Source organism: Vicia villosa, unplaced genomic scaffold (genome assembly GCF_029867415.1).
Source record: "Vicia villosa cultivar HV-30 ecotype Madison, WI unplaced genomic scaffold, Vvil1.0 ctg.002239F_1_1, whole genome shotgun sequence".
Taxonomy (NCBI): Eukaryota; Viridiplantae; Streptophyta; class Magnoliopsida; order Fabales; family Fabaceae; genus Vicia; species Vicia villosa.
The window spans coordinates 130,714-146,055 of record NW_026705873.1 but is presented as its reverse complement, the minus strand read 5'-3'; the positions used below and the strand labels follow the sequence as shown (position 1 = coordinate 146,055).

General features: G+C 37.6%; 1 protein-coding gene across 1 annotated transcript; it reads right to left on the bottom strand.

Moving 5' to 3' along the window:
• Window positions 1-1,513: 1,513 nt before the first annotated feature.
• LOC131638270 (uncharacterized) lies at window positions 1,514-13,910 on the bottom strand. Its single transcript, XM_058908822.1, has 2 exons — window positions 12,851-13,910; window positions 1,514-1,563 (listed from the first exon to the last, which is right to left on the bottom strand). Exons 1-2 carry the CDS (start codon window positions 13,908-13,910, stop codon window positions 1,514-1,516), a joined length of 1,110 nt encoding a protein of 369 aa, XP_058764805.1.
• Between the last annotated feature and the right edge of the window lie 1,432 nt (window positions 13,911-15,342).

The window sequence follows — 15,342 nt, the reverse complement described above, 5'->3', positions numbered from 1 at the left end:
CAATAAGAGTCTGGTCATTACTAGTCTTCTTGCAGTCAAGTCCAATGATTATTGGCATCCCTTTCAAGTCCCGTGGTTATGGGCATCCTTCGGTCAGGTCTAATATTGTTTAGTCCTCCCCGTTCAAGTCCGGTGGTTATCGGCATACCCTTTCAGATCTAATGAGATTCCAACCATCGAGTTGTGAGTCCCTTGTTTTCCGACCTAGAGTCGTGAGTTTCCGACTTTTTGTCGTGAAGATTCCAACCGTCGAGTTGTGAGTCCTTTGTTTTCCGACCTCGAGTCGTGAGTTTCTGACTTTTCGTCATGAAGATTCCAGCCATCGAGTTGTGAGTCCTTTGTTTTCCGACCTAGAGTCGTGAGTTTCCGACTTTTTGTCGTGAAGATTCCAACCGTCGAGTTGTGAGTCCTTTGTTGTCCAACCGTTGATTTGAGAGTTCTGAGATTCCAACCGTTGAGTTGTGAGTTTTGGGGTTTCCGACCTCGAGTCGTGAGTCTTTCAATCTTTGAGTTGTGAATTCTGAGTTTCCGACTTTTAGTCGTGAGTGTCCTAACCTTCGAGTTGTGGACGTTTGTCGTATACTCCCCAAAAAGTGTTCTGGCAAACTAATCTTTTTCACCTGCCTATTATAGGCATTACAATGCTTCTTCTTTCCTTCGAGGAAATCCTATGGGAATGTCATACAGTTACTTGCTGAAGCTTGTTAAGTGGAGGCATCCAAAAAAAGAAATAATACATCCATCTGTTACTCAGAACGCAAATTTTCTGGTACTTTAGTATTTAATCTTCTTCTACCTCGAATGTTCGAAAGGCTAACGCCAATCTCACCTTCAGGTTTAAGACGATTAAATAGGGGCAGCTGTTGCACCCCAAAATTTGCCCACCTATTTATTTCTAATCGGCTTAAACTTCTCATTTCATATGCATCATCTTTCCATTAAGTCATACAACATATCATGCCTCATTAACCAATGAGCTGGGCTTGGGATAAGGGTTTGGAACGAATTAGGGTTTCTATCATCATCAGAGGCTTTATTGAGTTGGTCCTCATCGTCTTTTGCAACTGGGTTCAAGTTTGGTTTTACTATCATTTGAGATATGGGACCAATTGATTACATGGATTATAAGTCTTTGTTTTGGTTCTCACACAAGAGAAAGGAGCGAATTCATTGGGATTTATTTCATGAATTCAAGCAGATTCATATTTAAGTTAATTAATTTAGCTATTTGCAAGGGTGTGATGAATGATATGGTATTGTTTCAACACTAAAGACTCGCAGTCACGTTTTGACTAAGATTCAAGCTATAAAAATGGTAGAAGGAGAAGGATTCAAATTCTTTACAAGATCACAAAATCACGAAAGCTCATTACCATTACACCATACAACATCCATTACAAATTCAATAAAAGATACTTTTCAACCATTCCAATTCTGCCACAGTATCATTACATCTCCACAAATTAAAACTCAAAACATAATATTTGAATCCTATTCTAAACATTGGTTCTGTTCAGGTCCTTCTATTCAGATTTCCATCATCTCCTCCTTCACTCCCGCAACCTGCACAATACACTAGAAAATTACCATAACCAAAACAGACCCGCATTCAAACACATGAGTACAATTCAGTTTCACGAGCCGAAGGTCCACAAACTACCACCAAGGAAATGCTGAACCTACAACACATCACAAAGGAACCATAGTCTTGCATCAGTTCAAAATAAACCAAATCCAATGCTGCACCATACAAATATATACACACTTACATGCTGCCATATTCAGTCCATACAATCCACAAAGATATGCTACAAAACCAAGCCGACACAGACCTCAAATTCACTCATGATACAAGGCGAAGACAGTCATCATTCAACAATGCATACATACAGTGGCAAATTTCTAAATGTCCTAAAAGTCCAGTTCAGTTCATCACATAACAGAAAGTGCTGCAAAACCATACGACCTTCATCCAATCAAGAGGCCATGTCAGCTCAGCATACATTTAATTCATGCCATTGTTAAACTCCACTAACAGCAGCAGCAATTCAAATCAACAGGAGCTAACTATGTGTGCAGCATCAGTTTACGAAACCATAAGAAACTTACCTCATGACCCAAACCCGAGCAAGTTACGCAGTCAGAATGGCATCAAAACGAACATGATACTAATGGCTCACGGTTCTAAGACCTGCTGCAAACAAAAGAGCACCAGTTAATTTATTTGACAGCCCATCAAAGGGAGATGAAATCAAAGATTGAAGTCAAGTTGCACAATAAGGAAAATCAGATAAAGTTCACATACATGGGCAAAGTTCTAAATAAAAAACAGGAAGTAACTAACTTCCAGCTCAGCACATAACACATAACCTCTACTAACCACCTTGTAACCAACTTCAAACCACCTCATAACAGAAAACAGAAAAAACTAACTCCACAACTAATTCAATCCTCACCCTCCAACTCTCTTAACTGACTTTAGATCCTAAGGCTCAAAATCCCTTTCCTCTAACTGTAACCAACTTCAAAGTCACCAATATAACTGACTCTCTCTTCTCATATTCAACCCCACGTTCATACCATAACACTCTCCACCACTTTCACTCTTCACACACACACTTCACCATTCACTCTCACCATAACCACCATCATCTTCATCCTCACGCCTTCCTCATCATCATCATCATCATCAACAGAAAAGAATCAGAAAATCAGAGGAGAGGAAGAATTCACAGAACAGAAAAAAGGAGAAAATTGGAAAAGAAACTCATCGATAAAGGATCACAAACCAGAAGAATCGCTCTCACTCTCAAGGTTCTGCAACGATCTTCAATCGCAGTTCAATTCTTCTATCAACAACGGTCATCATCATCTTCAAACTACCTCCGTCATTCATCTTCAACAACTTCTCAGCTTTCATCTTTCTCAACCGATTCTGCACTCTTCAATCATCACCTTCGAATCATCAACTGCAGCAACATTACTGTGCAAAGATTCATATCGCAAAACGAAAAAAAGAAGGAAAAGAACAGAGTGAGAGATTAACTGGACTCTGGATTTCTCGTCGTCGCATTCATAATCAAAAATCTTCGGACTTGTCTCCGATTGGTGAGCCGTATAATTCAGTTTCAGATTATTGTGCGTTCTTGGTGTTATCGTGTCGAGGGGATCGCTGTTAGGTTGAGTTGAGAAGGATACTTGAGGTCAGAGAAAGTGAGAATCGAGCGTGTGAGACGGAGAGCTTGAGACGAAGATGTCAAAGACGCGAAGGTTGTCGCGGCTTCGCGGTGGCGCTGCAAGTTCTTTCGTCGGAGAAGAGGGAGTTCCGACACCGCCGCTGCACCGTTTACGTGAGAGAGGACCGAGACGGGAGACGGAGCGTTCACGGTGGCGCCGTTAGAGCTCCGATCAGAGAAGAAAGCCGCTGCCGCATTTCGTCTGGTTCGTGAGAGAAAGGAATCGCGATGGAAGCTCAAAGGTCACACGATAAAACCCTAAATTCCTCTTTCTATTTTCCATTTTTTTATTTTATTAATAAAATTATTAAAAAAAATCTGAATATTTTTTTATTTTATTAATAAAATTATTAAAAAAAATCTGAATGCATGATGGATCAATTCTTCTGGGCCTGATTTCACTGCTATTGCGTTTTGCACCCCTATTTGGCCCATGCACCATTTTTTTGAGCTATAGAAAAACCTGAATGAACAAAAAAATATCACTCTGGGCCAACCAGATGGGCCCTGTGCGCCTGTTTGCTGATTACACTCCATAATTCAATTTCAACCCTCTGACTCACATGTTTAGTTGATAGATGTTAGATTTTTACTTAGTTTTTACTACATTTTTTTTTAGATGATAAAAAGCACATAAATATCATAATTTTCTCATTAGATTTTTAGGTAATAATAATAGTTAGAATCATAATTTTTGTTTGATTTTTAGGTATTAAAAATGACATAGAAAACAATAAAATTGTTAGTTTTAGGATTAATAGATTTTTTTAACATAGTTAAGCTTGAATTAGATTTCCCTTATTAACAAAAAACTCATAAAAATAGTAGTATTTTTTAGACTAATTTTGTACTAATTTTTGAATGGCTTCTTGTATTTCTTTTGTACCATTTCCATATTATTTTCGTATAAATGTTGTGTGATTTTGTTGCTTGTTTTTAGCCATATTTTTGGGCCTATTTTGTTGATACCACTTGTATGCTCCTCTTAGAATATATCCCATTAGTATGTTAACATTAGATGTAGATTTAGACTTGTAAATGACAATTAGATTAGAGAATAGGTTAGTGCCCCTCTTTCATTTCTTTTTCTTTTTCAACTCTAAAATACTTAATAAAAAAAACCTGACAAAGATCACATTGTGACTTTTCTGATGTATAGTGAGAAAGAAATGATTGGGGTGTAGGCCCCGATGTACGTTCTTTCTCACCTAGTAGAAAAGAAATGATTGGGGTGTAGGCCCCGATGTACGTTCTTTTCTACTAAACGGAAAAGAAATGATTGGAATGTAGATTTCGATGTATTTCTTATCCGTTATTTAGAGAATCGATTGTGGTGTAGACCTCGATGTGCATTCTCTAAATAGTCAAAAACAAAACTCTTTTTCTTGGTGTGATCTAAGTCGCAAAGTAAATCTCCCTTAAAAAATACTCAACCAGAAAACATTCAAAATGATTAATAAAGGCTTTGACTTAAAACAGAGTAAGGAAGCGATGCGAAGCCCTGTAGAGGGTCTTCGTCATCGTGGAATTACAATAAAAGACACAAACCAAACTTTTGCTTTTCTTTTGCCTTGTTAGGCGCTTAAGAACAAGTTAAGTCCTTTCCAAAAGTAGGCGTATAAGTCTCCAAAGGTCGAGCATCGTGGATTGCGACATTAACCTCTGTTCAACTAAAAAACACAAAACAAATGGAAACTATGGAGCCGAACTACGGTCGCTCTGATTCCTTGTAAGGGATACGTAGGCATTGGGTCGCGGGGCCTAAGCGAGCACACTTGTAAATAATTCCTTCTTTTCCCCGTATTTCTTTTGCATTCATTCGCATTTAGGTTTAGACATAAATACACCCTTTAGATAGAAACAAACATAGGTGGATACCATCGAGTACGATGGGCGTGAGGGGTGCTAACACCTTCCCCTCGCGTAACCGACTCCCGTGCCCTATTCTCTGGTCGAAAGACCTTGTTCTTGTTATGAGTTAGGTTTCCTGGTATTCCTTTCCCTTATGGGATAAATATATTAGTGGCGACTCTGATCCATTTTTCGCGGTAGCGACAAAGATGAACTGTCCTTGATCTCCAGAAGGCTAAATCAACTCTGGAAGACCAAGCAAAGGAAGTTCAGAGGCTTCAGAAGTTCAAAGAAATTTGAACGTGGAGAATCTTCTGATGACAGAAGATTTGACAAGAAGAAGGTCATGTGCTATGAATGCAATGAGCCTGGACACTTCAAGAATGAATGTCCAAAACTTCAAAAGGAAAATCCCAAGAAGAAGTTTCATAAGAAGAAAGGTCTTATGGCAACCTGGGATGAGTCAGAAGATGATTCAGACTCTGAAGATGAGCAGGCTAACTGTGCGCTGATGGCGACAGAAGATGACGGATCAGAATCTACATCAGAATCAGATTCTGAAGAGGTATTTTCTGAACTTACTAGAGATGAGTTAGTTTCCGGTCTAACTGAACTTCTGGAACTCAAGTCTCAGATCAGTCTCAAATACAAAAAGCTGAAAAAGCTATTTGAATTTGAAACAAAGAAGCTTGAGTTGGAGAATTCTGAATTAAAAGAAAAACTTTTAAAATTATCCAATAATGTTGGATCTCCTTCTGATTCAGAAAAATCCATTCCTAGTCTAAACCATATTCTGAAAGAATATGATTTAAGTTTCAGGAAGTTCTTATCTAGAAGTATTGGCAGAAGTCAGCTAGCTTCTATGATATATGCTGTGTCTGGAAACAAAAGAGTAGGCATTGGTTTTGAGGGTGAAAACCCATACAAACTTGAACCTGTTGATGAAATGAAATTCACATACAAGCCATTGTATGATCAGTTCAAGTATGGCCACTCCCATGATATTAGGCACACTTCACATGCTCAAAGTTTTCACATAACACACACCAAAAAGCATGTGACACAACCTAGGAAATATCATGAAACTCACATTAAAAATTATCATGCTGTTCCTCCTATTGCTTACAATGTTAAACCCAAGTTCAATCAGAACTTGAGAAAATCTAACAAGAAAGGACCCAAAAAGATGTGGGTACCTAAGGATAAGATTATTCCTATTGCAGATATCCTTGACTGCAAAAAGGACAAAGCACAACATGTCATGGTACCTGGACTCTGGATGCTCACGACACATGACAGGAAGAAGGTCTATGTTCCAAGACCTGGTGCTTAAGTCTGGAGGAGAAGTCAAGTTTGGAGGAGATCAGAAGGGCAAGATAATTGGCTCTGGAACTATAAAGTCTGGTAACTCTCCTTCCATTTCTAATGTACTTCTTGTAGAAGGATTAACACATAACCTCTTATCTATCAGTCAATTGAGTGACAATGGTTATGATATAATCTTTAATCAAAAGTCTTGCAAAGCTGTAAATCAGAAGGATGGCTCAATCCTATTTACAGGCAAGAGGAAGAACAACATTTATAAGACAGATCTGCAAGATCTTATGAGTCAGAAGGTGACTTGTCTTATGTCTGTTTCTGAAGAGCAGTGGGTCTGGCACAGAAGATTAGGTCATGCTAGTTTGAGAAAGATTTCTCAGATTAACAAACTGGATCTTGTCAGAGGACTCCCTAATCTGAAATTCAAATCAGATGCTCTTTGTGAAGCATGTCAGAAGGGCAAGTTCTCCAAACCTGCATTCAAGTCCAAGAATGTTGTTTCTACCTCAAGGCCATTAGAACTCTTGCACATTGATCTGTTTGGCCCAGTCAAGACAGCATCTGTCAGAGGGAAGAAATATGGATTAGTCATCGTAGATGATTATAGCCGCTGGACATGGGTAAAATTCTTGAAACACAAGGATGAGACTCATTCAGTGTTCTTTGATTTCTGCATTCAGATTCAATCTGAAAAAGAGTGTAAAATCATAAAGGTTAGAAGTGATCATGGTGGTGAATTTGAGAACAGATCCTTTGAAGAATTCTTCAAAGAAAATGGTATTGCCCATGATTTCTCTTGTCCTAGAACTCCACAGCAAAATGGAGTTGTAGAACGAAAGAATAGGACTCTGCAAGAAATGGCCAGAACCATGATCAATGAAACCAATATGGCTAAGCATTTCTGGGCAGAAGCAATAAACACTGCATGCTATATTCAGAATAGAATCTCTATCAGACCTATTCTAAATAAGACTCCTTATGAATTGTGGAAGAATAAAAAGCCCAACATTTCATATTTCCATCCTTTTGGATATGTATGCTTTATTCTGAACACTAAATATCATCTTGGTAAGTTTGATTCCAAAGCACAAAAATGTTTCCTTCTTGGATATTCTGAACGCTCAAAAGGCTACAGAGTATACAATACTGAAACATTGATTGTAGAAGAATCAATCAATATCAGGTTTGATGATAAGCTTGGTTCTGAAAAACCAAAGCAGTTTGATAATTTTGCAGATTGGGATATTGATATATCAGAAGTTGCTGAGCCAAGAAGCAACGCATCAGAAGCATAGCTTCTCAGAAGCAAAGAATCTGAAGATCAAGTATCAGCTTCTCTAGAGAATCTAAGCATTTCTGAAGAACCATCTGTCAGAAGATCATCCAGACTCATCTTTGGTCATTCAGAAGATGTCATTCTTGGAAAGAAGGATGATCCAATCAGAACAAGAGCATTGCTTAAGAACAATGCAGACTGTCAATTAGGTCTTGTATCTTTGATCGAGCCAACTTCTGTTGATCATGCTCTAGAAGATCCAGACTGGATAATTGCTATGCAAGAAGAACTGAATCAGTTTATAAGGAATGATGTTTGGGATCTTGTTCCTAGACCAGATGGATTCAATATAATCGGCACAAAATGGGTCTTCAGAAACAAGCTCAGTGAGAAAGGTGAAGTGGTAAGGAACAAAGCCAGACTGGTGGCTCAGGGTTATAGTCAGCAAGAAGGGATTGACTATACAGAAACCTTTGCACCAGTGGCCAGGTTAGAATCTATTCGTCTATTAATTTCATTTGCCACTCAACATAACATCACTCTCTATCAGATGGATGTTAAGAGTGCCTTCTTAAATGGTTATATAGATGAAGAAGTTTATGTCCATCAACCTCCTGGTTTTGAAGACTCTCTGTCTCCTAATCATGTTTTTAAACTAAAGAAATCATTGTATGGATTGAAACAGGCTCCCAGAGCTTGGTATGAACGCTTAAGTTCTTTCCTTCTGGATAATGGTTTCACTAGAGGAAAAGTGGACACTACTCTCTTTTGTAAAACCTTTAAAAGGGATATTTTAATTTGTCAAATATATGTAGATGATATTATTTTTGGAACTTCTAATGCTACACTTGGAAAGGAGTTTGCTGAATCCATGCAGGCTGAGTTTGAAATGAGCATGATGGGAGAACTCAAGTATTTCCTTGGAATACAAATAAATCAAACATCAGAAGGAACGTATGTTCACCAAACCAAGTATGTAAAGGAACTTCTGAAGAAGTTTAATCTTCTAGACTGCAAAGAAGCCAAAACTCCTATGCATCCAACATGCATCCTAGGTAAGGATGAGGTAAGTAAGAAGGTAGATCAGAAGTTATACAGAGGTATGATTGGATCTCTTCTATATTTGACTGCTTCTAGACCTGACATTTTGTTCAGTGTTTGTTTGTGTGCTAGATTCCAATCAGATCCTAGAGAATCTCATTTAACTGCTGTTAAGAGAATTCTAAGGTATCTGAAAGGTACTACTAATGTTGGCTTAGTTTACAGAAAATCTAAAGAATACAACTTAGTAGGATTCTGCGATGCTGACTATGCTGGAGACAGAATTGAAAGAAAGAGTACTTCAGGAAGTTGCCAATTTCTTGGAAGTCATTTGATCTCCTGGTATAGCAAGAAGCAAGCAACTATTGCTCTATCAACAACAGAAGCAGAATATGTTGCTGCTGCTGGTTGTAGTACACAGATGCTCTGGATGAAGAGTCAGTTAGAAGATTATCAAATATATGAGAGTAACATTCCTATATTCTGTGATAATACTTCTGCTATATGTTTATCTAAGAATCCTATTCTTCATTCAAAGGCTAAACATATTGAGAATAAACATCATTTCATAAGGGACTATGTTCAGAAGGGTGTTATATCTTTAAACTTTGTTGATACAGACCACCAATGGGCTGATATCTTTACAAAACCCCTGGCTGAAGATAGGTTTAAGTTCATTCTGAAGAACATCAGTATGGATTTATGCCCAGAATGAGAAGATGAGAAGTTCTTATGTATAAGTATCTTCTGAAATGAAAATGGATTATTCTCTAATCAGAAGTTCTGATTGAAATCTTTTAGAAATTATGATTCGGTTATTACTAACGTTTCATTGTCTAAGTTGATTCAGAACCTCTTTTAAAGCAAAACAGCTGTAACGTTTTATCTCGGGATGGTAAACCTGTCGTTACTATTTATGGATAAGCACGCGTGCAGTTGAAGGGACGCCGACCATAGGTAACTGTGCTAGTCACCTCATTCGTCTTTATTATCTCTCCTCATGTCACGTAACATTAAATGCTATCCATCATTTGTTTCATTTTATTTTCTTTTAAATACTCTTCAAACGCTTCTCTTTCCCTCTTATATTTTCTCTACTACACTTTGTCCTTGTTTTCCTTCCCTATCCTTTTGCATTCATATCAAACCCTAGCTGTTCATTATCTGCAAATCCATCATGAACTCTTCATCAAGCCCAGGAAATCATGAAAATGATCAAAACAACAAGAGAAAAGCTGTTGAAACATCTCCTTCCAAACCCAAAAAGATAAAAATCACCTATGATCCTCTCAAGGTGAATCCATTCGAAGCAATGTTATCTGGAAACTATTCTAGACGTGTGTGTTCAACCCCCTGGTGAAAGCCCTCCATCATCTCCATCTTCTTCCTCATCTTTCTACCTTCAAGACTCAACTTCCTCCTCATCTAACCTTTCCTCTCCCTCAACCCATTCCAAAGATATCTCCTCATCATCACCTTCTGAGAATGTTGTCTCTGATAAAGATTGTGGAAGATCTGCATCAGAACCAAGTCTCCCTGACCCCTCGCCTGGAAGCCCAAGAAGCAGTCAATGATGCGTTTCACTCCTTCATGGCATGCTGGCACAGATTTTGTCTTAGCTAGGGTCTTAGGTTTTGGTCTTAGTAGTTTTCTTTCCTTGTTGCATCTGCTTGTTAAACATCTTCTCATGTAATATCTTTTGATTATCAATGAAAAGTTTCTTTGTTTTATTTTTCAGTGATTTTATCTGTCGTTTTATTCATCTGAATCTTTTGAAATATTCTTTTTGATGTTATGACAAAAAGGGGGAGAAAGATAAATGATAAATGATTTGATTAATCTATCAGTTGCTGGGTAAAGCTCCCACACATTTACTAACAAGAACTGCAAGTTCTATATGGTTTAAGTGTTTTGCAGGTATAAAGAAGTGAAGAAAATCTTCAAAGCAAACACCAGAAGCAAAACCATAAGAAGTGTTATTCTGTAAAAAGAATAAACTCATGGAAACTGAAGCAAGCTGAGTGCTGTCAAGCTTCAGAAATCAGAAGCACTGACAATAGAATTTAATCCATATCTGTCTATTTGTTCTGACAAAATTCTATTTGCTCTGATACATTACTTTAGCCTATATGGCTCTGATACATATCATGTGTTCTAATATACATTTTATGTTCTGACTCGTTCATGCTGACTTTTGTCGTTTAGTTTTTGTTCTGTAACATTTCAGGATGTAGAGATGCTCTGATAATGCTCTGGTACATTCAACAATGTTCTGATACAAATCTAGCATGAAGTGATGTTGGTAGAAATTCAAAGCTCTGAAGCTATCCGAGGGAAGCAGAAATCAGAAGCTGTGAATGTTCTAAAGATCCAGAAAACTCAAGTTCTGAAGCTGTCCTAAATGGAAGCAGAAATCAGAAGCTGTGAATGTTCAGAAGATCAAAGAAATTCAAGTTCTGAAGCTGTCCTAGATGGAAGCAGAAATCAGAAGCTGTGAATGTTCTGAAGATTAAAGAAATTCAAGTTCTGAAGCTGTCCTAGATGGAAGCAGGAATCAGAAGCTGTGAGTGTTCTAGGGATCTAAAGAAATTCTAGTTCTGAAGCTGTCCAATGGAAGCAGAAGTCAGAAGCTATGAATTCTCTGAAGACAGAAGCTTATGTGATCGTCTCTACCGAAATAATCAGGGAAGTCTTTTATTAAAGTTCTTCGAGTATTTATTTCAGGGGGAGATTATTTATCTCAGGGGGAGATTGTTAATCTCAGGGGGAGACATATTCATATGCTTATGCTATAGCTGTGTAATTTGTCTTTTGCCGTCTGTTCTTTCTGATCGCAAATTCATATCATTTATATATGTTTTTGTCATCATCAAAAAGGGGGAGATTGTTAGAACAAGAATTGTTCTGATCAATTATCTTAGTTTTGATGATAACAATAATATGAATTTTGCTTAAGATAATATGGTACTCTAATCCAATGCAATTTCCTTTTCAGGAAATATATAAAGAGTACGCATAATTCAGCGCTCAGAAGCTTTGTCTCAAGGGTTCAGCATGCAACATCAGAACATGGTCTGGCAAGACATCAGAAGATGGTCGAAGCAGAATCAGAACATGGGTCTATGGAAGCATCAGAAGAACAAGAGAACAGAAGCACTGAAGTTCTGATGGTATCACGCTCAGAAGCATTTCAAGGTCAGAAGATCAGAAGATGCTTTGCACCAAGCTGTTTGACTCTGATGATATTCAAACGTTGTATTCACAAACATCAGATCAGAAGAAAGTACAAGTGGCAAGCTACGCTGACTGACAAAAGGAACGTTAAAAGCTACTAAAGGCTACGTGAGTAGACACAGCGTGAACAAGGCTCGAGGTAGTTGACAAAAGCGTATAACATTAAATGCGATGCTGTACGGAACACGCAAAGCATTAAATGCACTCAACGGTCATCTTCTCCAACGCCTATAAATATGAAGTTCTGATGAGAAGCAAGGTTAACAATTCTAACGATTCTGCACCAAAACAACTCATATCAACTTGCTGAAACGCTGTTCAAATCAAAGCTCAGAATCTTCATCTTCATCAAAGCTCACTACATTGTTGTTGTAATATATTAGTGAGATTAAGCTTAAACGATTAAGAGAAATATCACAGTTTGTGATTATAGCTTTTAAGAAGCAATTGTAATACTCTTAGAATTGATTACATTAAGTTGTAAGGAACTAGAGTGATCGTGTGGATCAGAATACTCTAGGAAGTCTTAGAGGTTATCTAAGCAGGTTGTAACTAGAGTGATCGTGTGGATCAGTATACTCTAGAAAAGTCTTAGAGGGTATCTAAGCAGTTGTTCCTGGAGTGATCAGTGTGTGATCAGAAGACTCTGGAAGACTTAGTTGCTGACTAAGTGGAAAACCATTGTAATCCGTGCGATTAGTGGATTAAATCCTCAGTTGAGGTAAATCATCTCTGCGGGGGTGGACTGGAGTAGTTTAGTTAACAACGAACCAGGATAAAAATAACTGTGCAATTTATTTTTATCTGTCAAGTTTTTAAAGCTACACTTATTCAAACCCCCCCCCCTTTCTAAGTGTTTTTCTATCCTTCATCTCGCACTCTAGCGCTTCACCTTCATAGCTTATACAGTCGCATGCCTCTTCAATTATGCTAACGTCGAAGCTCTCTTTGTTAATCTTGTCAAGCTTTACAAGACTTCCTAGAGTGAAAGTTAAAATTGAAAACACTTTTTTCCTCCAAGCATGCACCGGAACTCCGTATATTCGACACCATAGGAATCTCACAGCCCCTACATCTCTTGGTTCCCAAGGTCTGACTAAGCTGAACCATTTGTTGAAACACTGTTTTGAATCCTCCAAAAGTTCTCTGAAGTTCTCTTCTTCGTCTATCTTTAAAAACACCTTTTCTCCCCCTAAAGGTATAACTTTTACAGTGACAATTCCTTCTTCTATCATGTTCTGTTGTAAGGACTCTATAACATTTGCATTACGTACCACCCCCACGTAACCTTTCTTTGCCCACTCCATTTCTTCATCGTTTACTGTTATAGATATACCTCCACCCACTTGTGATGCTGCCTTTTGCGCTTCCTTAGAGTCCTTTTGTCTCCATATGAATGCTTCATCTTTGTTATGTTGTCCGGTGTAATTCCTGATTGCGTCTGCATATGATTTTCCTTCCCTTCTATTGCCTTGAATCCATTGGACTGTTTGCTTGCTTTTGAACTCTCTGCTTCTTTGATCCGCCATGCTTTTACGCTTTGAATTTGATTGTCTTACAATAGCTTCCCTGCTGCTATACTGTTCCTTTCTCGCATAAACGGATATGTTCACCCAAGTTTTATATGTTCCGAACCAAATGTCCTTGAGTTGATTCTCTAACCATATGCGATTTTTTATGCCTGCATATCTGACAAAACCAAAGATTCTTCCCGACCTGTTTCTTTTTCTTGCTATATACACATCTGTAACTTTTCCCCACCTAGCAAACTTCCGCTCTACCTCATTCCTAGTCACACCATCCGGAAGATTGTTCACGTAGCATGTTGTTATTCCATCGTTACCCATCTCAAACGTAACATTCTTGATGTGATTGTCATTCTTGATGCGATTCGGTCCTCTATCTCTCTTCCTTCTTGAGCTCACTTGTATCCAACCCTCGCTCTCTCTCATTCTCTCAATAGTGTTCTTCAACTTTTATTAGGAATAAATGTGAAATAATATGAATAAAAAGGGAGATATATTGAGTCTCTCCTTCTCTCACGTCACGGTGGCTTTTAGATTCAGCATCCTTGCAATTTTTCTCTCTCCAATAAGTATCTGCCACGTGGCAGCCTTTGAATGGTCAGTGGGCCAAGTCCACCACGGGACAGTTGTTCCTCGTCTCCTATGATGCTTCAGGATTTTCATTTCATGTTATTTTTATTGGTTTGAGTTTCTTAATTTTATAACCATTATTTTTATTGTGCATAACATAGATAAGATAAGGTTGATGTATCAATTTCCATGCGTTGCCTTTCTTTTCCAGTAGATTACTATTAGTTTAGTTTTTGTTGACAACTTTATTTAGTTAATACAAAAAAAAAAGTATTATTAGAATTTAGATTTCATTAAATTTTATTTTTTATATAAAAAATACAAAAAATTATATTTAGTTATTGTTTTATTTTATATTAAAAATACCAACAAAAAAATATGATTTCCTTTTTATAATTTCTCTTTTAATCAATTTTAGGTTCACACTTTTACTTCATTATTCCATATTATTTTTTCTGACATTCTTTTGTTGATTGTGAGGTACCACACTTGAGACTATGGATATTTATCCACCCCAAAGCGATGTAATAGCGTAGGAACCTTTACTTTTCCACAATTTATTTTTTGTAAATATATTAACTGCTAATAATTAGGATTGTATGGCAAGATAATTAATTTAACGTAGCTCACTAAATTCAAGATAAATATCTTAATACAACACACTTGCACGCACTCACCCCTAGGGTACGCCCTCTTGGTTGCCTTACGAATAAAGGTCGTGTCCCTCGAATATAGAGGTACCCATTAGCAAAGTCACGACGATTAAAAAATCATCACAAAGATCATAAGTCCCTCGATGTTGCCTACGAATATATGATCTATTCCCTCAAATGGTTGCCTACGAAACGATGATTGTCCCTTCGAATTTGCTAAGGGTACCTCTACTTGTTGCCTTCAACAACCTCCGATGACCCTTCAATCGTCCCGTACATCCAATCAATGGGACTACCTACCCCAAATGGTAAGGATAATCCTATCTCTCTTAGGAGAGCAAAAAGCATAGAAAAAGACCAAACTTAAGGTAGTGTTCCTAATTTGCTTGCTCAATTAAGAAAAAGATTTTCACACCTCTCTTTTCAAAGACTAAGGCTACGCTTTTAAGCTAAAGTCCTTAAACTTCTTTTCAAAACAAACAAACAAACATGAGCTAAGCAAATTAAGAGCCCGTAGATAACTACGAATGAAAAGGATGCTAATACCTTCCCTTTTCATAATCTACCCTCCGAGCCCGTTTTTCTTAAAAGGTCTTTTCCTGTTCTTTTTGCCCTTTCGAGTTATTGGATAAAAT